General features: G+C 40.0%; 1 protein-coding gene across 2 annotated transcripts in view; it reads right to left on the bottom strand.

The window, feature by feature from the left end:
- The window catches only part of frem2b (FRAS1 related extracellular matrix 2b), a 48,760-nt gene that overhangs the window by 5,288 nt on the left and 17,106 nt on the right, over window positions 1-26,366 (bottom strand). The window contains exons 3-18 of one of the 2 annotated variants that reach the window (XM_004560589.3): window positions 20,188-20,334; window positions 16,659-16,889; window positions 14,520-14,645; window positions 13,744-13,995; window positions 5,989-6,138; window positions 4,877-5,086; window positions 4,595-4,792; window positions 4,255-4,419; window positions 3,881-4,063; window positions 3,655-3,785; window positions 3,376-3,534; window positions 2,823-3,126; window positions 2,558-2,689; window positions 2,049-2,380; window positions 277-469; window positions 48-152 (exon numbers count right to left, since the gene is read on the bottom strand). In XM_004560589.3, the coding sequence (XP_004560646.3) occupies window positions 48-152; window positions 277-469; window positions 2,049-2,380; window positions 2,558-2,689; window positions 2,823-3,126; window positions 3,376-3,534; window positions 3,655-3,785; window positions 3,881-4,063; window positions 4,255-4,419; window positions 4,595-4,792; window positions 4,877-5,086; window positions 5,989-6,138; window positions 13,744-13,995; window positions 14,520-14,645; window positions 16,659-16,889; window positions 20,188-20,334 (3,018 nt within the window). The remainder of the gene's footprint in view (window positions 1-47; window positions 153-276; window positions 470-2,048; window positions 2,381-2,557; window positions 2,690-2,822; window positions 3,127-3,375; window positions 3,535-3,654; window positions 3,786-3,880; window positions 4,064-4,254; window positions 4,420-4,594; window positions 4,793-4,876; window positions 5,087-5,988; window positions 6,139-13,743; window positions 13,996-14,519; window positions 14,646-16,658; window positions 16,890-20,187; window positions 20,335-26,366) is intronic. The other variant, XM_004560590.3, reaches the window with a different exon arrangement.

Here is a 26,366-nt window from a genome sequence, read left to right as displayed (position 1 = left end):
AGCAGCATTGCATTTAAACTGCATATTATGTAACTGATGTGACATACCTGGATGTGAAAACACAAACAGGCCTCTGAATCGAGCTTCTGTGCGGAAGTTGACAACTAGTTGTCCTTGACTATTTATACGCATGCTGGTTGGGTAAAGGGCACCTGCAAAGACAATGACAGACTACTTTAGGTTGCATACTTCATTAATTTACAGGGCCTTAGATTGTAGAAATGACATAAAAGTATTGTGTTAAATCTTTGTTGCAAACAGCAGCTCAAATCTTGCCTTGTAGTTCAGCCTCTGGCGGGCTACCGATTCCATCTCTCCATAAGATGGCAGTGTCGTACACAAATGTGAGCCTCAGCTCTGACTGTAAGTCAAAGTGCTGCCATCCTCCCGCTCCCACGGGGGAGTGAAAGACATATGACACATGTAATGGGACTCGTAGGGTCACAAAGGACTGGACCAGATTAAGCACCTGCAGTGACAAAGATTACATTTAAACTTCAAAGGCGAACCTGGTCTTGTTCCTGAGGTTCAAAGACATAACAACATCATGACATCATCACATAGAATAGCTCACAAAGAAAATGAGGGATAATATTCTGCCATTGTGGCTGTTTTAAGGTATATTTTGAAAATGCTTCATGTTATTGAAGTTAATAACACGCATGTAGTCATGTGTACAGTATATGTGTGTGCTGTGGACCTAAAGGACACTTTACAGGGAAATCTGACACCAACAAGTCCAGTTTAAGATGTATAGTAGTAAGATATGACTGCATTTTTATGCAGTTTTATAACTGTCATGTGGCTGCAATAATGCTCTACATATGTGATACTGCTGCTGGAGATACTGACTCACTGGAAACATTCCTGCTCTAAAAGAGCTGTCTTAAAATGGTCAAAGTGGTGAAAGTGGGAGCAGTCTCTGGTATCTGCACTTTCCTCTGACCTGTGAGCGGTACCTGTCTGCACTGGCTCTGTGTTCATGTGGAGACGTGCCTACGCCTCTGGGCATTTAGAGCTCAGGCAAACGATTTGCAGAATGGCCTTCTGACACAACCTGCTGGGCTTTAATAGATTCCTGTGGCCTGTTAGGCTGGGCACTAAGCCCTGCACTGTGACATGACAGTCGCCCCGACCTGCACAGAGTTGTCTCCAATCAGCCAGCCTGCCCACTTAGAAGAGCACTTGGGTCACAGGGCAGCCACAAAAAAGACTGTTCCTTTTTCCACTGATGCTCAAAGTGAACCTGTGAGGCCTGACTCTATAAATTTATACACAGTACAAGTCCTGTATATAAATGTATACCAGTGAAAAAAACATCATTAATATCTTTTCCTAACTTATAAATGTATTGTTTGTTTTTTTAAATAATATCTCCGATAAATGTGGTCACTAATAAATAAAGAAATATGCAATCAAGTTTATGTTACTGGCAGCAGACTGCTTACTTGCTAAGACGTGTTTATTTCTGCTATGTTCACTTTTAGATCTCATAACTTAAGGCAACAAAGTTCCACTTGTTGAGAAAGGTTTTATCTCCTGGGTGATGCCCTTGTTATTAAATAAACCCGGAGCTATGTAAAATAAGTATCTCCCATTATAATAGCAAACCAATATACAATTCGACATATCCTCAGAGCCAAAATATATTTGCAAGTGCTGCAGGGCATGAATTAATAATCATCAGCATGGATTGTAGAGGAGGTTTTTACCATGATTTGCCCCCCGTACGCTTCCAAACCATCTTTATCAACACTGTTTTAATTAACTGAACTTAAATTAAGAATATGTTGCCAAGGTGAAAAAAAGTGTTGATGCCTGTAAGGCATATGTGCCAATAGCAAAAAAAAGGAAAATGGGGAGACTTGCTACTTTAGCAAGACAAAACCATGGTCCTCTCAGGAACTGAAGAGATCTCCAGACAATGTCGTCTTTATCTGCCAGGATTTACCTCATCTTCAAAGTAAAAAACAACTAGGCAAATGGACAAGGCTTGTTTTAGCCACGGGTTCAAAGGTGAGCCAGACCTCCAAGGCAGGACTGCTTACCTGTCCGTCAGTTCCGATGGTGCCTCCACAGTCGCTGAGCAGCTCAGACATGTCATAGTAGCTTGTGAATTCCCACAAACAAGCCTCCAAGTTAAGGTTTCTGTAGAATCGTAGTGTGCTGGATCCCCTGAGGGAAGTGCTGTACTGGTAAGGTGCAGTCTCGCCAATTACTTCTGGATTTTTGGTGGCATCAGAGAGGAAGCCATAACGAGTCTTAACTTCAGTGTAGTCCAGCAAGTTGGAGCAGCGATGGTGCCCAACACGGGTACCGTCGGGGCTAAGCGTCAGCTCAAAGTTTGACAGGGGCCGTGTAGATACTACAGGCAACATACCTACAGAAACACACATGTAGCAGTTGGACAGCAGACACATTAATAATTGGTGAATAACTTAAGTAGCTTCTTATTAAAAGAATATGGTTGATCAGTGACACGAATGATGTTTCAAAACAACATTCTGTCTCTGCATGATTTCCTATTAGTCTTAATTTTTAGTCAGGAATTGCTTACCATCAATGTGAGGCATGGTGACAGTTAGTTTGATAAGATTGGGGTGGTCTGTGTCTTCTGCTCCACTGTATCGCAGCTTAGCAGAGAAGGGCTCGGCCCCCACTGTGCCTGCAACACGGGGCTGGCACATCCCTGCAACCATGACAAATACAAAGCAACATCAAATATTCTATTTCTCTAAAAAACAGTTCAAGCTTTTGTTATGGTTAACTCTTTTTTATGAAAGACACTAAATGTTCAAAGTTAGCAAATGGACTAAACTCACCCTCGTCCGTGCTGATGGATACTATGGGGCTAGTGAGTTCTAGACCTTCATCTCCATTAGAGTTCACAGCTCTTGCTGCACACTGAACCCTAGAACCAGCCTGGAAATACACTGAATCCAGAGTTATCATTTTAGACGAGGTGAAGAAGGTGTCAAAGTCAACTTCCCTCATCGGGCTGGTGACGCCGTCTGGACCAGTGGGGGCGCTGACGAGCCAACGATACCGAGTTAGGGTATTGTTGATGTTCTCGCTGACACAGATGGAGCCTGTTTTGTCGTAGTCTAGGTACTTAGGATTACAAGCCTGGAAATGGGAAAAGAAACAGTACATTTAAGTGAAATTCACCACCAAAACCTACAGCAAAATTGTTTCTTTATGCCAGCGAGGAGCCCTGAAGGTAGCTCGTAATAAAAAAAGTGTGCACATCTGTTAAATACTACCTCATTAAGAGATTTCATCTGGACTTGTGAGACACAAAGCTTTGTTAAATTAACCATTAACACAGAAAATGACAACAATTATCTATTTATCATAGCATCAGTTAGGACATACAGTGACACAAATGACTGGGTATCCGGCCACAGGCAGAGAGCCCCTGGTTCCATCAGGGTCATCGTAATGCAGCAACGACACCACTCTGGGCACTGAGGGGAATGTCACATCTGCCATGCTGTTGGTCTCCTCAATATAAATTATGGCTTTACTCATCTGCTGATTGACAATAAGAGCAATTAAGAGAGGTTCTTAAACGGGAACAAATTACTGATTGCAAAGTGATAACGTGGTAATTAGATGCTTTAAAGGTAAATACTAATTTAGTTTGGCTTTCACCTTTGTCTCTGCCACCATGTTCTCATCAGGCTTCAGATGCACAGTGAACGCCTCCCTCATTTCTCTTACACCATCATATAAAATCTCCACCTCCACAAAATGGTCTCTGTCACCTTGTTTGAAAATAATTTCTGCAGAGAGAAAGGAAAGACACTTGACAAATATATTTTCGAGCAAATTTCAGAATTGTGCTAGAGGGATAAAAGTGCCTGGCGGTATTATTTACCCTCAGATATGGGATGGTAGTCCTCCCCAGAGGTAGCAGATCCATCTTTGGTGTGAACTCGGACAACAGAGACCTTGGATGTGTCTCCAGCACGCAGCACTGGGATCCTTACTACAGACACTTGGCCACTTTCCTTGGGCTCAGTCACACTGAATTTGGTCTCTCCAAAACTAATAATTGCCTCTGAAAAACCATGAAATATTGACAGTAAAGTATAACTGTGACATTTCCACATACCATATATTACAGTCACAGTGGGCACAACCTTTGTGATCTGTTAAAAAACACTATTGTAGATCTAATCTAACTTTAAATGTGTTATAATGATATCAAAAGCCTTTACACTGTCTTTAGCCCAAAAAAAGGATTCTTACTGTCGCCATCATCTTTTATCTTAATGAGTGTTTCATTTTGCTCTCCAATGGATGCTCCAAATGGAGAGTCACTCTTAGGGCTTCCCAAAACAAGACGGAGCTCTTCCTCTTCCTCATGTTCAGTGTCATCAACCAAAACCAGTAAACACGGTTTTTCAATTTCTCCTGAAAAAAAGTACAAATGAGTAATTAACCATTCCAACTATATTTCAGAATTGAATGTTCCAATTTAATTCTTTTTTTTTATAGCACAAGGTGTTTTATAATACTATGGGCAGGTAAGAAATACACACACACACAAACCATGTAAGAGGACATGTGTAAGGTTTTACTACACAACCTGGTAAGAAGGTGATGATAGAAGCGTCTGTGTTAGGCCTCTCATTGAAGTCCATCATGACCTGTGCTGTTCCCTGTCTGCTGTAACAGCGTACTGTGGACTTGTAACTGATATCACCGCTACGGTATACAGTGGCTGAGATCTGCCCCAAGTTCTCATTGCCCACATACGTAGCTTCACGGAACTGCACCTTTGGCACTAAATCCAAAAATCAGAAATAATACATAAAGATAAGTGTGGCCATGTTAATAAGCTCTCATTGCATCCCATATTTTCACTCACAGTCAGAAACTGAGTCGTTGATGATGATAGCAGTCTTGCTTGGCTCCCCGAGGATCCCATTCATTGGCATCCGTAGTACCAGTTCAAACTTCTCTGGCCCTTCCAGCACTGGCTGACCCAGATCATCCAGGATTGTCACACGAACTGTCTGCATGGTGACCCCTGGTGCAAAGTCTAGATTCCTGCTGATCCCCACGTAATCCACACCAGCTGCCCCACAACACAATATAGGTCAGACGTGTTTCAAAGAACAGTGTTTATAAAACGTAGTGCATATAGCAAAAATCAACTACAGTACATGCCCATATTTTTCTTGACAACAGCTCTCATGTTCATAATGCATTTGTGAATCTCAGGCTGCAAGCAAGTTGAAAAGTTCTATACTTCATGCTAGCAAAATCCCTGTTTCTATTTCATGTTTCATAGGCATGAACAATTGGAATTTGTTGTGATATTAAAGCAGCACTGCTAGAATCTGGACATCTCCATGAGTGCTGACAGGTTATTCATCTGCTATTCCGTGAAGAGTCTGAGTATTGAGAGCTCAAACTTTGCCCCCAGGCTTTTTTTTTTCATGTACTTATGACCCACTTATGTGTGTAAGTGTGAGTCTGAATTTCTAACATGCTGCATATGATTAGATTTTGGTTATTTTTGCAGTTAAAAAGCAAGCAGGAGTAGAGATATTAGGAATCTGTGCAAAGAAGAGAAGACTGCCTGGGGGAACCAGATAATAGACGCTATAGGGCAGACTTGAAGGGATAGCAACCAGTCTTACAGTCGAAAGCGGTTAGGAACAAGCAGAACAATTGGCATGCATTCCTGAAGCTCTATTCTCAGTCAGACTGTCATTATCCTCACAACAATGTGTAGATCCAGCGCGTATAAGACATGGTCTGAACAGAAAAGCCCTAGCTCCTCTCCCCCCACCTTTAACCAGTGTTTACATTCCCCTAGGCCATCCACTCAACATATTCAGTGCTGAAATCTGTTTGCACAGTTGAGCTCAAAATGACTATCAATGTGACATCTTAAATCTTTTGTTTTCTGTGATTTACATTTATCTAAGAATAAACTAGACAACGCCGTTAGAGAAGGGGACCAGCAGATACCTTCAGCTGAGACCGGATCTGTCTTTCTGGAGCGCACTGTGACAGTTCCTCCTTTGGAAAGATCAGTCCCTGTCCTCCACACCTGCACCTCCACGTAGCCATCACTCTCATCCACGTGGTAGCCTGTGTTGCCAAAGTAGAAGACGGGATCTGGAAACGAGAGAAAAAAAACATGAGGAAAAGCACGTGGGAGAATGCAGACCATAAAAAACCTTCAACCTGAATCACAACAGGATATCTGAATGTCTGGTGTAATTGCTGAGTTGAATCTTTTAATAGGTAAAATAACCTGTAAAATTATCTCTGATTACAGGAGATTTTAAAGGAACATTTCCATTGAATAAGCAGCAGGTAGCGAACACAGTAATTGTAGACCTTAAATAGTGCTTTCTAACTTCCTGGCACGATGTTTTGGTGGCATTCCTATAACTGTGACAAGTATCCAAAGGGAAAAAAAGAAACCTGATGGCTGGTTTTGTACTGGTGGAGCTCACTTTGATAGCGATGGGTCTGAGAGCCAGACAGGAGGCCTGACAGAAGGTCTGGGGGGTTGTAAAGCTCCATACGCCAGCCCAGGCCTGCCTGACTGCAATTAGTGTTTCTATGAGCTGAGCTGAGATTCCACTGCAGCCAAACTCACCCACTGTTATTCTAGTTAACTCTTTCAGAACCAGCGTCCTCGCAATGATGTCCAGCATGTTATGCTGCAGGTGAAATGGTTGTGTAAGGGTTTGGACTTTGGTGGACATTCTCCTAAGAAAATGCTGTAAGAATTTTGGGGGGGTTAATACAGATTGCTGTAGACACTCCCTGTAGTACCGCTCACAACTGAACATACTGATAACGACATGAATGAACAAAAAGTTTTACATTTGGATTCCATAAGACCTTTTGCCACTCAGTCCAGTTTTTGTTTAACCTCCTAGGACCTGGCGTCCACATATGTGGACATAACATTTTGGGTTGTCTAGACCAAAATACAAATTTTTGCTCTACAAGGGCCTGATATCCACTTACGAGGACATTATACTGCCACTCTTCTATTAAACTTTTAAACAAATATCCTCATATGTGGCTCTCATTTTTCTTAAAAACAAAAATCAGGTAAAAAAAAATTCCCCCATTTGTCCAGTTTGCTCACTGTTTTTAAGGACACACTGCACAGCATGTCAAGACATGCAATGTTTTCAGCTAATAGCTCTTTGGAAATCATCTTGTTGGTGCACAAATAATAGTTGCTGTCAAATGCCTGTGCAGACTGTTTTTGCAAAAAGGTGCTAGTAACAAAGTACCTAAAAATACATTTTGACAATGTAAATTGTTTCTTTGCCAAGCTGTCTGTTATGTGTAGATACAACAAAATATAAAGGAATGAGAGGTGGCTCAAGATTTTTGCACAGTACTGTAGTTAATATCACTAATGAGAGCCACAACTGAGCAGTAAAAACCTTGGGCTTTCAAAAGCTACTGTGACCAAATAACGAATAAATTAAGTGAATGTCAGTGGCCATGGGCAGAGTTGTGGTTTCCATGACAATACACCTACAAAAAGGTACTTAGCTGTTTCTCATCACACAGTATGGGGCAAAACTGAATATGTGGAACGGCGCGATAAACGCAATGAAAAAAAAGAAAACCTAACCAAATCCACGCTGTTATGCGTTATGATTATGTTATCTAGTGAAACCAAAACGCAAGACCAAGGAAACAGAGAATTAGTGACAGAGATTAACTGTCAATAGTGCTGCCAGGCTCAATTACAGATCAGGGAAAAGTGTTTATTATTTTTCACCACATTATACTTCTAAGTAATCTGACTCTTAGAAGATCTTGAATATTTTGATGCAGTCTGCCGTGGCAGCAACTGCTCGATGTTAGCAAGAAAAGACAAGTTCAAAAAAGGAACGGGTCTTTTAAGCAAAGCCTGGGGTTTCATGGTTCTTAGAGAAACCATCTCTGCGATTGAAGTAATATTATTCCTAAGTGTAAGCAAAGGACATACGACTTTTATGCTTTAATCTGTTCTGAGAGCATGGCCAAGACAATGAGTGGTGCATCAAGAGTCCTGCAGCTGCCAGAATTTCTACCCACAGAGAGAACAAACAAAGATGGTTTTGGCTGCCTGCAGTGGGACCTCAACTGGAAGAGTAATCAGATCTACTAACCTGAGGTTAGCAGCCAGCAACTCAGGCCCTGTTGTACTAGCCCAGTAATCAGATAAGGTTTGTGCAGCAGACAAACACTGAGCTTCAAAGAACTATGACTCATTAAATGAAAGGTAAGCCACCGTATCCTTGATTCACGAGCAGTAGCCTCCTATACCTCAAAGCACATCTAAGATTACATGGATGTTAGTGGTGATGATGCACATTTAGACCTATTTGTATTATGCAAAATCATGGAAACTATTGAAATCCCATATCTTTGTAAACAGAGGAACAAACTTTAAATGTGGAATAAAAGCAAAAAGCCACAGGGCTTCTTCTTTTGAAATTAAACATAAAAATGTAGATCAGAAGTAAGAGGCCCTTTGATTTAATCAGTGTGCTCGTCCCATTATTGTGTAATATGCCGGAAACACAATAGCAAACAAAGAAATATCCTTACTGTTGCATATGAGTGAACATAGTATAAAAGAAGAGGCACAAGGAGAGACGCAGACATCCCTAAGGAGACTGTTGCGCTCCCACTGACTGCTTGATTTCACTTGAACTTTGCATGACATTCCCACAGCGTTAAGTGGCTTGTCTAATGGTGAGATTCAATTGAGCCCTGGCAAATGCACTTCTGCCCACTGTGTGCTAGACAAATCTCTCTGCAGCAGAAAATGCATACAAAATCAACTCCATATTCAATACAGGAAAATCAACAACTTTAACAACGGCTGACAGCAATGCAGGCTTGAAAATTCAAAGCAAGGTCTAGATTGAGCCTCTTAAGGCCGACGACTGAAGTCAGCACTTCTCTGCTTAAGTGCTTTAAGACATCTGTTTATATCAGAACGAACGGGAATCCAGGTGAGACATAATGACAGGGTTTGAGAGGTCTTCCTCAATTCATCCCCATCCAGGATGTACAGCACATGCACTGAACCCACCCATCTTTCAAACAGGTCATAATCATACCTTCAGAACCAGTGCAAAATTTACAGGCCAAGTGACACGAGATGATAAACACACCAGTCAAGTCTTGCTGTACAAGCATTCTCATGTCTTTCACTCCCAACCACCAAAATATTTTCCCGGATGCAAAGTCAATATCAAACAGCAATTACCGCTGCAAGAAAGGACAAGTTTCTCCGAACCATCACAGGAAAAGCCAGAGTGGAGTCTGTAAGGATGTGGCCGTTTATGCGCAGATGGTCGACTGCTGGGAAAATAGCAGGTATTCTATGGTTTGCAGATGTTCCTGTTACTGCAGAATACCCGGACAGCTTGAAAACCTTAATCCCTTTCAGTGCTAATAATCTACAAGATTTAAATGTGTCCAGGAAAAGTAGTAATCATATATATTTATTGTAATTTATTGCTACAATCTATCTTATTGTTTAATATATGTGGTTTCCAACCAGAATATACATTTATTTTACTAATTAGCACACTTTCACCCACAGAGAGCGAGTGAGAGTAAGAGAAAACCACCAGACTAACATAGAAATATGTAAAGTTGTACAACTCCAGAGACCACCTGGGGAGACTTTAAGTGATGGATCAGTCAAATTTCCTTCAAAAACAAGAATATCAGTTTCTGTGCCGTCTCAGAGTCTGGCGGTATTGCCTTACTTTTATTCCCTCTCTGTGGGTGAAGGTGTGCTAATTAGTAAAATGAATATTTTGGTTGGAAAGAAAACATGTCTTCTGTCAGTGCCACAGGTCTTTAACAATAAGCTGACGTTTAACAATAAGCTCAGAGCCGAAAGGGATTTTTCCGTTTTTTTATGACAGGGCAGTAGCTCTGTAGTGTGTATTTTTTTTTTGCATCAGTGTGTATTTCTGTTGATGAGAAGAGAACAGAAAAGGATTGTGAAACGCTTTGCATTTAGATCTCAGTATAAGTAATAGAAACCACCTGAACCTTTCTGAGCATATGCAGGCACCGTTTCATGTTAATTACCGCGCTGCCTTTTAAATTTCTATAGAGCTTGTCAGTTTGTAGCTTCTTTTGTTGTTTACCATTTCCTTCATTGTTACGTTCTGCTGTCTTCTCTTGGCTTCAGTTTGCTAGTACAGTCTGTCCTCACTTGTTATTAGGACATTTTGGCTTCTGTTTAGCTTTTTAATTTGCTGCTCCTCAGTATCTGTTTCATTTTTATGAGTGATTTTTGTTGTTGTATTTCCACCTCTAGCCTGACAGTTTAATTGTTTCTGAAAGGGAGCCCGATGCCATTTGCACAGTACATGCATATTATACACATTGAATATATGTTTCTGTGCCATCTCTGCATCGGTGCTAATTAGTAAAATGATTTTTTTGGTCAGAAAGAAAACAGGTCTTCTCTCTGTGCCACGGGTCTTTAAACCTGGTTATTACTGCAGTAAACTTCACCTCATTTAGGCATAAAAGCTGTAGACATAATCAATTTAGAATTCCAGAAACTGTCAGATTAATATCAGACTACTGGCAGACAATAGCAACTCCACCTTCTACAGCACGTGTGGTTTCTTGCACATGCCACCGCAGTAGGTGGCCAGGATTGTGTTTGCACAGAGCAGGGAGTGCATATATTGGCGCGTGCTTCATATTTCACTGCAGCACTAAAGCTTTCCAGCTTGGAAAGAAGACAGCTGCTTTTCCCCTCCTTTTTTTCTCTTCAGTTCTTTCTTTCTATTTTTTTTTCTTTCTTTTTTTTTTTGCAAATATCAGTAGTATATGTTTAATAACTGTCTGACCCCACAAGCTGGCAAACCTACTCTGAGCCCTCCTGGGAAGTCCTTGCGCAGACCTCTCACAGGCAGGGGCAGGTGCTTAGCCAGGATCTGACTCCTACCTCCCTCCTATAGAACCCGCTTGACAAGCATTCCTACAAGAGGGATAACAAAGAAGGATGCGATGCTCCCATTTGCCTCAAGCTCTTATATACTGAAGCAAACCTGGATTGCATACCTGAATTTAATACCTAGCTAGAAAAGCTAAATTTGAAGTGGAACTGAATCTCCCGCCGCCTCTCTGCTCTTTCAGATATGTCATTGGTCTTGTTCTGCTTGACTCAGAGCTACTTACCATTTACTTCTCCATCAACATTAAAGGCATTTAATAATCACCTCCTTCAGGCAGAAGTGAAAGGTCGACATGACCTTATTTCTCCCTGCTCTTCACGTTCCATTTATACAGTGGTTGCCGGTAACATTAGGTACCTAATCCTGAAATTATACTCGCTGTGCCTACTTTACACGTATTATGTGCATAAGCACCTTTTGTGTGTATTTGCATGTGCAGGTGGTTGATCTGATGTCAGGTAATGGTGTCATTGTAATAAGGTGCAAACCTGTCAGACAGCAGCTCCAGGCAATGTTTCGCTGCATGTGGCACTAAAAGATTCCACAGTAAGAACCAGATCTTAAGAATAACAGCAAAATGAACACAAAGGAACTTTCTTCAAAAGTGTGCTGTGTACTGTACTCCATACAATTATGTTGTATAGGCGCACTACTGTGAGTTCATTGCTTTCTGACAACTGATATGCATAAGAATATTTTGACTGTCACAAGCCAGAGGCAAAGAGAACATGACAGCAGATAGAGCGCAGACTGTTAATTCTGGCTGTCAGTCTGAGTCGAGTTAATCCTATGATGCCCTAAGCATCCTTTTCTTCTTTTCTCTGTTTGATAATACACTGAGGACTTATAATGTAGGCAAAGGCAGGTGTCAAATTAGCACAGTGACTATTTTTTTGGATATTTTATAATGAGACCTCTGTTGGTGATACGAGAAAGGATTATTTAGGTAAGAGATGAGTTTGTAACAGCTAAGATAACACACGCAAGATGGATAATTTCAAAGCAGGAATTTGCCTTTCACAGCTTTCAGTAATGCACCAGCACAAACATGTTGTTCATCAGTTATAAGCTGTGCAGCACTAGAGGACTTTGGTCTTTAGAGATCGCTTCTAAAGCAAACTAAGTTTTCTTATCTTATCCTGTGTGATACCTGTTACAATCCAATTGCTTCATTTGCCACACAACCTGTTTTTTTATTTAAAAGACAAGCAACAGCATTATGAGACTTTTTCAGACAGTCTGTAAAAGACAGATATATTCTTTCTTGATCTCCAATTGGTAGAATCTCTGGTGGTTGTTAAGACATGTATGTCTCATACTGTTGGAGTCAAAGACGTCCACGAAGACTGTGACAGTGTAATTCAATAGCTGCAGTGAAAGAATATCCCTTTGTGAAGCAGGATGGCTGCTGTGAGGACTAACTGTTGTGCATACAGTTAAAAATTTCTACCTCACAGCAGCTGTTTTGGCAGTCTCGATTCAGTACCCACAAGCAGTAGAGGTCAAAATGCCTAGTGCTCACTCTCAGGTTACACCGCACACTGCTACAGTATAAAAACTTTCTAATTTAGTAACTTCCTCCATCCTCAAGGAGGTCAAAGAAACACACGTGGCTGCCTCAGGTACCCTGGGAACTGAATGGGCGAAAAAGTCTTTGACACAGATTGAGGCTTTAAACTGAATTGAAAACTGCTGCTGGAGTCACCGTGACACAGGTTCATGCACTTGTTGGCAGTGATTTTTGGCCATGATCTAAAACAAAAACTACTACTTTTTTATTGTCGAGAAATGGAACACTGAATATTTCTGTGCTGCTAAACATTTGAGGTCACAGGTAATATTATTTCAGAAGCTGTCTAAACTAAAGTCAACAGCGTGAATGACAGGACTGTTATCAAACATAAAAAACATGCGGTTTTGAACGCATTTGAGGTTTCACTAATGGGAAATGAAACTAACTAAAAGTAGTAAAAAAAATCTCAGTGAAGCTAACTAACTTTAGCCACACACAAAATAAATGGTTGGCTAAGTTTTCTGACTATTAGAATTCTAAATTGAATGTTACATCACATTTGCAATTACATGGCTTCAGATAAATTTTCATTCAAGGGAAGACCCTTCTGCAAATGTGCTGCTTTTTTTTCAGCTGCGGTGTTGCCTGCCTGGCATCATAGAGTCTTGAATTCACAGCAGTGCTTGTGGAGATTGTTGAGCGATAGAGAAGTGTGGATAAGGCCATCAGGTGTTGGGGAACAAAGAGGCGTCAGGAAGATATGGGAGACTATCAGACCTCCAGTCTGAGCCTGCAGATATGAGATAAAGGCTTTGCCTTCAGGAAGAAGGATCGCACACTCAAATGCTTTCTCTATGAGACACTGGCAGGCAAGCACAAACACATACAGGGAAAAAAAAAATCAAACACACGTTCACATCTATACCAGCATGTTTGCAACCTGCTTATCTGTTTGAATTTATCTTTTGGAATCAGTTTATGCAGTGAAAATTTGCATTTACAAATATTTTTTTAAATTAAAGCCCACAAATAAAAAACACACTGAAGATACAATAAAACTTAGTTAAGGAACAAATTCATGCTGACTTTTTTTTAGGCTTTAATCAGACGTGAAAAAGTGAAGATGAAAAACAGGCAGAAATTGCCTTAAACTGATTCCGCAGTCAAATTTCTTAACCTGCACTGACTATTTGAGACTGGATTGCATTCAACTGCATACTTACGACCAGTGTAATGTAATCTTACCATCATCCATATCAGGAATTATTGTGATTCTCGCCGTGGGAAACTCGGAGCCCAGACAGCCCCCCATGGGCATGCTGAGGGTGACATTGAAGCTCTCCTCGTCTTCGTACAGGGAGTCGTCGATGATGACAATGCGGCAGGATTTTTCTATCTCTCCCTTGTCAAAGCGCAGGATGCTGTGATGGTCCTCAGGCCTGGAGATGTAATCGGAGTAGGACAGCACGGTGGTGGGGATGGTGCCTGTTGCAGAAACTGAGCAGACAGAAAACAGAATTACAGGAAGAAAAATGACGCAACAGTGTACTTTTCGTCACATTAAAAATAATTATTTATGTATGATTTTCATGAACAACGGACCTAAGTTCAAACTAAGCTATAACAGAAGGCAGTGCCTTTCGACTTAATGTCACTCTTTAATGAAAACTTTTAATGCAACATTGATCTTCATCAAGTCAAGTCAGTGATTAAAAGCAGATCAGCATATGGCCTTTATTTTTCCTCTAATGCATTAAGTATCACATTGCACCCACTTTTGATGTGCAAGGAGGAAAGTCATTAGCACTCCAGATGTATTATCAATATGACAGCCTTCATCTTCTGCTTTAAAGATGCCATTTATAGATATTCAGCCTCAGCCTAAATTAGATTTCACCGAGAAGAGGTGATCAGACTGAGTACTGAGAACAGGGATCCTTCTGATGTGGAGGACAGCACTAACTCACTCGAGAAATGACACAATTTATCACAAACATTTCAACACAAAGTTATTGTGTTACCTTGCTGGGTGTAACATATGACCATGAGCTCCTGGCTGACATCCCCGCTTCTGCGTACAGGGATAAGCAGCTCACCTATGTCTTCCTCTATGTTGTAGACGGCGGAGGGTATAAACACTGTCGACTCTGCGCGTGAAAAAAAAAAATCATCAATAAAGATATTAGATCATTACTCTGACACGGTGTTTTGTTATGATTTAAGCTAAGTAGCGTCAGAATTGATATGAGGAAATCTCTTATGTATGATCTAAGCATGATAAGAATAATCTGAAGTGAAATAAAAATGCACTGGCGATAATGAAAGGGGAAACGCTTCAGAATATCAAAGTATGGTTTTGATTATTTGCATCAAAACCCTTCATTAGACAGACGTGTGCGCTGGGACCAACAACAGCTTTCATTACAGCTCTGCTGATGGTGCTTCCATCATGTTTTATCAGACACTATTTGTTGTTTATCCGCAGTAAATATCTCACCTATAATTGGCTTCCACAGCATAATAAACAAACAGTTCTACTTATTGACCTGGTAACTGATGCAGATGAATATGGAATTTGTTACGTGAAGAATTAAGCTGTTTAGAAAATAATAAGCCCGCATAAATTGGCTAGAAGACGTGAAAGTATAACCTTTTGTTTTCCTTTAAAGTTTTACGGGCATCTCTCTATCTATTTCTCTCCATCTCTTAGCCATGTGTGACATTTAGCGAGGTAATGAGTTTTTATCATTTCGGCCATGAAATCCACAGACAAATGGTTTGTATTCTTCTCAGTAAGTGTCATGTCTGGCCACATTGAAAAGCTATTAGAACTTGAGCTGTCCTTTCCCTTCCTATGCAAACAGTTGCATTGGATTATGCGGTTGCACTTCACCTCTCGTCCCTCTGAGCTATTTTAGTCAGTATGGTCTGAAATTATTTATTTTTCACCGATACAAGTGATTCAATTGGTGCCCTTGGGCTATAAAATTTTTCTGCTCTCAGTTAAAAGAAACATGAAATATAGTTTTAAAAGCCCGCAGAGTATATTTGACCTTCAGAGGTTAAAACACATATTAAAACTTTAGAAACCATGAACAGTGTAATGATATGATAATGGACATGGGCGTATGAAGACGAAGAAGATGTCTGTGCAAGGCATGAAGATACAAAAATAGAACTGCAGATAGATAGCTGTCAGTTTTTTGGAGGGTTTCTTCTTGTTTTTTCTCGTGTCTCTGGAGGGGGGGATTGCCCTCCAGAGACACGAGTTTTGAAAAACAAGCTTCACCTAAACACGATCATTAGCTTACACTGTTGACAGCAAATGCTTTGCTTTCACTAGCTGAAGCCCTATGGGATGAGGAGAAACATTATCCATATTTATATCCACATTTGCATCGTGCTGTTCTCCGTGTCATCTCTGTTACTGACAAGCTGTTTTAAGAAACATCTGTTCAGTTCTTTAGGCAGTGCCTCGCCCATATTTACAGTACGATAATTTCACATTCAGGTCAGTGCGGCCATCTCTATTTCATATCCCTCTGACACTATGTTACATCTCTAGTGGAAAGAATATACTTTTCTACTTTTTATTGTCTGCCAATCTTCATTTTTGATTCAAGATAGAGTTAGTTCATCTATAATTTCAGTGTACTTGAGATTAAATGCTACATTTAAAATGCTCTGATGTCTTTTTCCAGACCTTAAATTTCCCAAATTAATCCCCTAAACATAAGCATAGCTTAGTATTTGAGCATTTAAGTATTTATTGTCATTGTCAGAGAACAATGAAATTGCGTTGTGTTGTCAACTTTAACCACTTTTGTGCAGTTTTAGTTTACCTAGTTATCCTGTAAATGCATTATCTCGCTCTCTCTTTTTATTTTTTTGAAATTCCTTTTTCATGTTCCAACCTGCAGAGGCAGGGTGCGTATTATTATGCGTTGCTATGTGGCCAACTAGTTTATCATGGGTGTGATCAACACAACCATGACAACCACGACATTATTTTTTCTCTGCAAAAATGACAGATCAGCGTTAATGTTCAGACACGTGATATCAAACACTCAGTTACATCAGACATTAATGAAAAATGTTCAGCCCCCCCCCCCAAAAAAAGAAAGAAAGGAAGAATCTCTGGAAGTAAAATCAATACTGACCATCATCGGGGTCCAGGATCTCTACAGTAGCTACCTCTGGGAATTCAAGGGCTGCCATCACCGGCTCAGACAAAACAATCTGAAATGTCTCGGACACTTCATACTCCCCGTCTGACAGGATCCTGACCTTCCAGGTGGCTTTGGTCTGGCCTGGGTTAAACTGCACCTGTTTTTGAGATTTCCCCCGGAAATCTTTGTCCTTTTCTGCAGTGCCATCCTTTGTGCCAATACCTTAGAAAGGGCATTACAAAGTTATTGTTAATTAACATTTGAAAATTCTGTAAAAATTACCTCACCATCTGCCGGCTTTTGTGTTTAATTTTAACATTTTTCTTTGTTTACTGCATGCCCATTTACAAATGTAAATATTTATGTGATTATGAATAGCTATATAAAAGCTGAAAAACCAAACAAACATACAATTAAACTGCTTTTCACCTCCCGTAACACCTGGAAAATCTCACACCCCAGTTGGTCTAACACAACAATATCTGTCCATATCCAGGGTGCAGTTTCCCGCCACCGTTCTTTGAGATGATCATGGTGGAAATAAACACCATTATCCCTCATGTCAGCCCAGCCTCAGCAGAAGTGGTTGGAGGCTGACTTGCACTGTCTGACCTTCAGCATGAGAGCTGTTTGATGGAGCTTACAGTCACTACTGCTGTGACACTGGCTGGAAGCCTGTTGAGCAGGAGCGCTGAAGCTGGTGAAATGTCACACAGCCATTCCATTGTGTTTGCTAACTGGCCACACAACACACAGCAGGGTTCTGGCAATAAATAAATAAAAAAAACCCTAAACAAAACAAGGAATTCCTGCAAGCTGCTGTAAATGCAGAAAACCATAATATCACTGGAAATTGAACCTTTGAGATTACAGGATTTTTAAAAAAATACTGAGCAAGATAGAATTAGGAAAAATTAAATTTCATGTAGTGTTTTTAAATGAAAATAAGAAAGAAAAATGAGTGGATACAATGAAAAAAAAGGTTTAGTGGATCCTGAAATATCGTCAACATTCAAAGAGTATGAAAAGAGACACAATGATGTACTGTTAAGTCAATCTCCTTCAAGCTGGATTGGTTGGTCCCATTCACAGCGGTCACTCTGAGCCTTCGCAGCAGCTGGGCTCACTGTAGCCTCCTTACTGGTGTGAACTGCACTGTGCACATTGGTTAGAGATGAAGCAGCCCATCCTTTGGGTCCTCAGATCAGTGTTCACTCATGCAGGGTTAGGCAAGATAAAATATGCTGTCTTCACTTGAAGGCACTGACCTAAGATCAGGTGGTATTTTATCACAATACCGAGGCAGAGAGTCTGAGGTGCCACATTGCTCTGGTGGCCTGCTTATGCCAGTTAATCCGAACAGTTTGCTACTTTTACTCTGCTATCCCCATCACAGCAGAGGAGGCAGGAGACTATAAATGATCCCTGTAAGAATGACATGAATGCTCTGGGATTTTTTATGTTTTCCGTTACAAGGAAGGACACTACCTTTCTAAGACAGGATATTTGTTATTACGTGTGTGCCTGGAGGCGGAATAGTGCAGAGATGTTGAAGCACCAGAATAACTGATGAATAAAATAAAAATAGATATTTTTAACCGAAAAATATAAAGTTCTAAATTGAAACCAATGGCAAGTGCGACAGCATGGATGTTATTGTTGAGAGATGTCAATAAGGTTGTCTAAATGTCTGATGAACTTGAGGCTACCTATTTTTCATGGCTAGAAATAAAAAAACAGAAAATCCGTCCAGGACTATTTGATCAGACAAAAATAGAAGAGAAGATTGCAAATGTATAGATATGGGAAACAGAGACAATAAAAGCATTTATGATATATATTCAGTAAGAGAAACTATTGCTTTTAGTTCTTGTAATTTTTTCTGGGTATCATAAAAGCACGATGGCAAGCTTTGCCTGTACCCCTCTACGGAGAGGTACATCATCCTCTCCCGTCCATTATCATCCACCTTAATGCTGCAGCAGTAACAAGAAAACTTGTTTTTTAAAACCTTAGCACGCAATACCAATAACACAACAGCAATTTTGGACATAATGCAAGCCTTGTTTTCTTTAGGCAATGAAAACAGTGCATCCAAAGTTCAAAGGAGAACTTCTTTAATTGATAATGAAGTCATTAATAAATCAGCACCAGTGCTCCAGAAAATCAAAGCAAACAGCAACTATTTGATTGTTTGCCCAACCTCCTTATAAACAATATTTTACTTTGTTGTTTAAAATCATCCCACAGACAGATCACTATTGGGTTACCACACACACACAATCAGTTTTGCATCTTTTGTTCTGCATCTTATCAACGTGAACAGGAAAATTACATTAAATCTTGTAATAAGTTTTAGATTTACTTCTTACTCTGATCTACCACATGTATCACATCTTCACTGCAAGTTTTCTCCTCCTCTTTTTCTCACTCTACTGCACCTCTCTAATAAGCGCAAAAGGCCATAAAATAACATTACATAACATATACATTTTATGGCATTTAGCTTTATAATATAAAGATATTATATTTTTATTTCACTGAGTCCCTAAGGTAGAGCAGTTATGCCGTGCAGTGTGAGACACTGTAAAGGTCAGTAAAATTTGCATATCCCCTCAGAGATGTTTCATTAGTCTGGGGGCTCTTGAGCGTACGAAGTTGCAGTGACGGTACAGTAAATGATCCTATGGGGTTTGACCTTCAGCATGAGGCCATTTAATTACACCTCATCTTTATGGACAGAATAAATGGCAGCACTAAAACAGGCTACTAGTGCCAGCTGTAAGAATTCCTGCCACTCATAAATGCTTACAGCAGCTCTTTTTTAAAAAACAGTGTTAACAGTTATTGCTCGTTTAGTTCTGTACACTAGATTGCCTCGACTAACATTTGCAGTGGCACCTCTCCATAGGCTCTAACTTCAGCTGACCTTTCTCATGAGCATGCAGAGTCCCTGAGGGAACATCCTCTGCTATTGTGTGACTGGAACATAAATACCGTCCAGAAAAGAGAGGTAAAAGGTCACGACCCGTGTGACCTTATTGGCTATCTAGGCCAGCTTTGCAATTGTCCTGAAATATAACAATGCGCGTTCGTGTGGGCTTTTGAGTCGGTGAATGCTTGACGATATGGTGGCCTGCGACACTCAAGTAAACAGACTTAAACAAACGGGTGTTGAGAAAGTGAATATCTTCCAACAAGGGCTATATGTTTGCTTCCCTGTGTATTTGAATTTAACTGCAAAACAACTTAACAGACTCTGTGGAATTTGGTGAGTTAATCTTTAGTTAATCCTGGAGCGAAGCAGCAAGCAAATCATCAGTGGTTGACCAAAGAATGCACAAACATGTAACATGTTCAGCATTTATTCCTTTATTATTTTGAAAATATCCAGAATCAGAAAATGGGGAACATTTTTTGTTAAGATAAGATGAACATATTCAACTCCTCTCATTGCTTTTTGGTAACATTTAAGATGAATTAAAGACATTTTAAGTGACTTGATGTAAAATCTGCTTACTGATGAATGATGTCTCTCCCAGGTAGCCCCTACGCTTCAGCACCACCTCCAGGAACTTGGCCTCTTCGTTCACCACGTAGTGTTGTTTCTCTAAGGAGATCCAAGCCCAGTTCAGACGGAACTGTTGGTTCTTCAGTTTGTTGCCGCCTGTTACAAAAAGAAAAAGTTTATTTTTTTTCTTCAAAAAGGACTACTGAGAAATCCTAATACAGAAACACAGAAGAAGACGAATTAAAAACCCTAACCAGGACTAAATGGTCCAAAAATGGGCACATCATTTTGATTCAGAGGTGATACAGAAATTTCAATACCCTCTATTAGGATGGGTTCTTGCATACCCCCAGGTTTTGACTTTGACTTCTAGCCTGCTCTCAGTGAGGGGTATGCGGTGTGCACAGCCCTTAAGCAAAAGGAAAACAGTTTGTGCCATCTAATTTCTTCATTTCTGATTAAGATAAAAGGTGTCTGTTTCTTGTCTGAACTGGGTTTTTTCATCCATGCCTTTTGAAGCTGCACTCAAAGGGCGACGTTATAGTCCTGGAGGGCATGTCTGCAACTATTTGACCGTAAAGACTCAAAGCAGAACCACATAGACAGGCATCAAACGCAGATACACAAACTCCGGCAGACCAAAATGGGCACACATGCACGCACGGACTCATACAGGAACGCATTTTAATATGGTCATTTCCAGTGCGATGGCTGGGAGTCTAAATAATGAAACACAGGTTAATAAAAAAATCCAAATGCATCCACCAGACTGCACAGTTAAATTGTCTGGCTGGTGCTGTAATGGTTGAGGATGGTGAGATGGAGATGCATGAGCCACAGAACATTTGGCAGTTCAGAAAGTAGTGAAATAAAAGTGAAATTGTCAGGAGGGTACCGGGACATTGTTCAGAGATTTTAAAGTGCTGCCTTTGCAGATGTTAGGCACAACTGAGAGTCTCAACTCCTCCCTATTCTTGTCGGTACAGCCAGTAAATCTGTCACGTCCAGCAGACCACTCTGCTGTGTCCATTTCCTTCCTAACTGTGAAGGGTAAAACCTATATACATTCACCCTGGGTGTTTTATTATGTGTGAGGGTGCATGCATTATGAGGTTCGGTGACTCTGTGCATGCTTGAGTGGGTGCGCGCACATATTAAATATTCTCTGCACCTGTTACTTTGGATGTTATTGTACATGTTTTCTCGCACTGAGCAACACCAGGCCTTTAATACCCATGTGTTAAATACCCATTTGACAATATGCGGCATTAACTGCTTGAAAGTATAAAAAGTCAGTGTGATGCATGAGGACAAGTAGCAAAAAATATTTATTTTTCCCTCATCTCATAGAAAACTCGTTGTATTATTTATGTCATTAAAATATAATGAACACACTGATTTACTTTGATGTTTTCAACCAGACAGGGTGTTTAAAGTTAAGAAGATAAAGAATGCAGTAAATTCCGAAAGAAGACAGAAGACAAATCAAGACAGATGCTGAGGTTCCTTAAAATTACAGATCCAGATGGAAAGGACTGAACTGTGAACCTTGAGTAGAAAGCAGATTTTCTCTGAGTATTTATTTCTCTGTTTGACAACAGGCATATCTAGTTGACACACAAAAAATGGCCTTTAGTTGACACACAACTTCAAAGCACGGCTGTTTCTCACCTCATTCTGATTCAGAATCACGTTTTGAAAGTTCAAATACTGTGGATTTCCCTCTGTGTTTAAATTATACTTAAATATGAAAATTGTAGCTATCTAATATTGATCAAAAGGTCTATCTGGCAGTGTAATAACATTTAATCATTTTGTAATGCTAGCATTCACTTGTTTGTCTGCTCAGGCACTATGTCACTGTGGAACACCTCGCTTTTCTGTTTTAGTAGGCAAAGCCACCGGTGCTGATGATGAGATCAAGTAGCTCACAAGGTAAGTGCAAAACATTTGCACCACATTATGACAAAATTTCCATCACTGATCTCAGGGCACAAATGGCAATTCCTGAGTGAAAAGCTGTTTGGGAAGTCAATGTGGCATTAAATTTGAACTAATAAAATCAAGCTGTTCAGCTCTGTTATGCTTCTCAGTACACTAGCAGTACAAAAAACAACATCATTTAAAATATAAAATTCTGTGTGCAGAGAAAACATGCTTTTAAAGAAAACTATTGCTGGCAAAATACATCAAATATTACATATGTAACACGTAACTTTTATTAAGTGACAGTACAACATCCTATGGGAACCTGACACACATTCTTGAGGTCTACCACAGTGTAGGCTTTCTGCTTCCTGTGTGTTCCGCATTATTCTTCTGGAGACAGGTGACCTATGTATGACAGGGCCTCCCTACACTATTTGGATTAAAGCCAGCAGCATGTCACTCATGCCACCAATAAACACTGTGTGTGTGATCTCTGAGCTGTGGCGCCTGTTCTCCACGGAAGCAATGGAAGCAGAGGTTTTGGCTAGTCTTCTGCCACCATTTGTTTATCTGAACCTTACATTAGATAGAGTCTATGTAGGTATAGAAAATGAAGGTAACATATTATTTGCACACTAAAATATTCAGCTAGAGAGTGGAACAGAATATAGTCAGATGCACACCAATTCATGTTCTGTTTTGCATAAGTATTCACATGACACTCAAAAAAGTGCCTACGCAACAAACCGAGCCTCAAGGAGGATTTTCTTCCCTTCTTTTTCAGGATCACTCACATTAAACACCTGTTCACCTTCAGCGTTATTCACAAACTTGAACAAGCTCTATTAATTATTCACTTTCCCTATCCATAAGAGACCGAGGACGACACAGCACTGACCCGCACTTTCAAACATCAGAAGAAAAATATTTATGTTCACAGTTTATACCAGAGTATATTATAGGTAGAGTCCCAGAATGACATTAGAAAACGTTAAGTTTAGCGTTCCTCAAGGTCTTGTTAAGCTTTAGTATGGGCTTCAGGGAGTGGAGGTGCTCATTTCCAGAAGACCACTTCACTCCCCTAGATTTCTTTCTAATTAAGATAAGCAGGGGTTGGACTAATTCCACTTCAAAGAGGCCCAAAGGAAAACATCCAAGTTAATCTTTAACTAGGTCTCACAGTAGTGAGACAGAATTTAGTGAATATCTGTATCACTTATGTTTGGGTCTGCTCTGCAGCGCTAGTCTTAGATTTAATATTAGACCATATTTCCACATTATCCTTATTTTTCCTGGATAATCTTAATGAATTCACCAGATTGACAAACTGCCTTTGTTCTGTCTTTGTTAGTTTCACAGTATGCCTTTAAGCGCTGGCAGTGGATGTCACTCTAAATATTAGAGATAACTGTCAGACTCTGCAAACAAGCACTTAACTACAGCCAACCTCATACATGAACCATCTGAGAAACCCTCTTGTACAGTTCATGTAGCTGCTGTCCGTTCACATAGTGGATGCGTGATGAAGGACAGAAGCCTTTTGAGTGGGGCCAAAGAATGTGAAAGGCTGCACTGTGCCAACTTACAAAATGGTCTCCTCCCTGCATACATGTTGCAGTCAGCCCTTATTTGGTCACCGTCAAGCATTGCAGGCCAGAGTGCCCCATGGATTCAGCCAGGCAGACAGATAGGCGGCTCTTTGCCCACAGAGTTGCACTGCGCTGATTATGAAGGATAAACTGGGACTAACTGATGAATCCTTTTAGACTCAAAAGACAAAATGTATCTAAAAATAAATGTACTCTAAATTCACTGTCATGTAATGGAATAGACTGGCATTTATACAGTGCTTTTGAGGTGTTGCTGAGCAATTTACACTATAAGCCACATTCACCTTTTCACTCATATTCTTAACGCATTTTATTCTGTGTATTTAAGCACTAGCTGTGTCTATCTTACATGCACGTGGCTAATTTATAATCTAAGATGCAGATTTTGGAAGCAGAAGCCAAAGGACCTGAGGGAACTCCAAAAGGGACATGAGGAACATGAAACGTCAACACAGACAGTCTGTGCTAATCAATCCTCCTTCTCTTTCATTCTGCACATATCAGCACTGCAATGTTAATAAAAATATAGCTCGATAACTAATTGTGCACCAAACCTGCAAAGTAATTTAAGTGTTTTGGTTAGTTGTGTTTCAAAGCTTCCGAGTGCAATTAGACTCCACTACAAGAAAAAGCCACAAGAGCTTTTCAATTTATTTATTTATTTTTAATTTATTAATAAATGCATGAAATAACTTGTAAAGTATAACTTCACAGCTCTGTACAGCTATCAGAGACTGAAGGCAGAGCATGTTTAAGTGCAGAATAACATTTTATTTGACTTTTATGCATTTATATGTTGGAGAAAAGCCAAGAAATAAATATTTAAGGAATGAGTTCAAATGTATTTCATATGCAGATGTTTCCAACTACAAACTCTGCTTCAGTGTTGCACAGATAATGTTTTTCTACACTTCATTTGTTTGCGCTGGTGTGGATAACAAAATGATGTTTCCACACCTGCAGTGCGAGGCATAAAGTCTCCTGAAGCAATTTGCTAAACCAAATTCATTCATACTATTAATCAGTGCCTCTAAAACATTATCATGCAGTCCTATTTTTCTTAAATCACCAGCAGCAAAAAAAAGAAAGAAAAAAACAATAACAAAAAAACCCCCAACTACTGTTCGTGCCATCTTTTAATTAGCATCAAAAAATGTCGGTAAGTGTAAATCAGTCTGTCTATTCAACATGTGGATCATTAGCAAGACACCTCATCTAATGATCAGGCTGCCATCAAGCTTTGAGGTAATTGGCTACATTTGGTGAATATTTATGGTTACACTGAAAATTGCTTTGAATAATTTGGGTTGCTTTCTCAATCTTACAGCTAGGTTAAAATTTCATCAGAATCCAATGTGTCCTCAAAGATGTAATCATGCTATTTATTTTATCTCTAGTGTGTAATCGATTTTATGAAACCAGGGTTTTAGCGATTTTAGTATAATCGTCTTTAATTAATTTGCATAATGGAGGCAATGTCGCCTCTGAGAACATATAAGTCAAGAGACAAATCAATACCTAATTTTCTTTCAATGGTTAATTTCTGTGATGGAAAGCAAACATGTTATATAATCATCTCCTATAAAATGACCTTTGCTTTTAGGTCCATGGTGTGTGAGACTATACCAGCATACTTTTCACCTCTCCAATTAAGGGAAAAGGGATTTAATAATCCTGTTGAAAGAAAAAAAGCACATGGCAGAGTAGAGAAAGAGAGAGAGAGCGATATGGTCTAATCTCCCTAAGCCTTGTATGCACAGTAACGAGTGGAGAGCTGGCCATGGCTTGAAAGATTTAGAATGGTTATGATTTCACAGGTCCTAAACCCTTTTCTATAAGCACAGACTTTCAGGGAACTGGTCTGCCATAAATCTGGCCACTCCAGCAGCGTCCCTTCTGGCTGCTGTTGCCTCTGTGTCCACTCCAACACACTGTGGTCACTCTGGGGCAAGATTTGTGAATGCTGAAAGAAAGGCGAGAGGTGCTTTTGTACAAAGGTGCCAGGTCAGAGAGCCATGCAAGGCTTAAAGCAAGCAATGCTTTGCTCTCAGTAGGGAAAGTTCTTCGAGATTAACATCTGAACCCAAAGGTGATTAAATTCTCAGAGCTCTTTCCAAATTTGAAGTGTAGCAGTTAGAATTACCTGTCCTTAGTGACTAAATCCTGATTTTTTTTAAAGCTGTTTAGAAGGTTAATGTCTCCTTATTGCATTACATCTCTGCTCTGAGACTTTATGGGGTGACAACTATAACTATGTTGGCTATGATTGGATTACACTTAAAGGCATTTTTTTTAGTTTCATAAAACATTTTACAAAATCAAAACAGAATCAAATTATCAGCTCCTCACAAGAATCAGAAAATTAAAAAAAAATTCTACCCAGCATCTGCAGAATGAAATTCAAAACACTTAACATCATGATTTCAATACTCTCTTCTACCCTGTTCTTGACACTAAGGATCCTTTTAAGCAGTCATCCTGTTTACACTTTTTGATTCCTAATTGCAGCACCAGGTTGTTGTGGAAACTGCACAGTGAGCCACTCGCATGTGTAAAAAGGCAATGAGCAATTCCCAGAGCTCCTATTTCAGACGAGGCTCCTTTATTCATCCCCAGGAAAGAAATGTGGCAGAGGAAGTACAGTTCAAT

Source organism: Maylandia zebra, linkage group LG14 (assembly GCF_041146795.1).
Source record: "Maylandia zebra isolate NMK-2024a linkage group LG14, Mzebra_GT3a, whole genome shotgun sequence".
Taxonomy (NCBI): Eukaryota; Metazoa; Chordata; class Actinopteri; order Cichliformes; family Cichlidae; genus Maylandia; species Maylandia zebra.
Note: the sequence above shows the minus strand (reverse complement) of the source record. Positions and strands in the feature narration are given on the sequence as shown.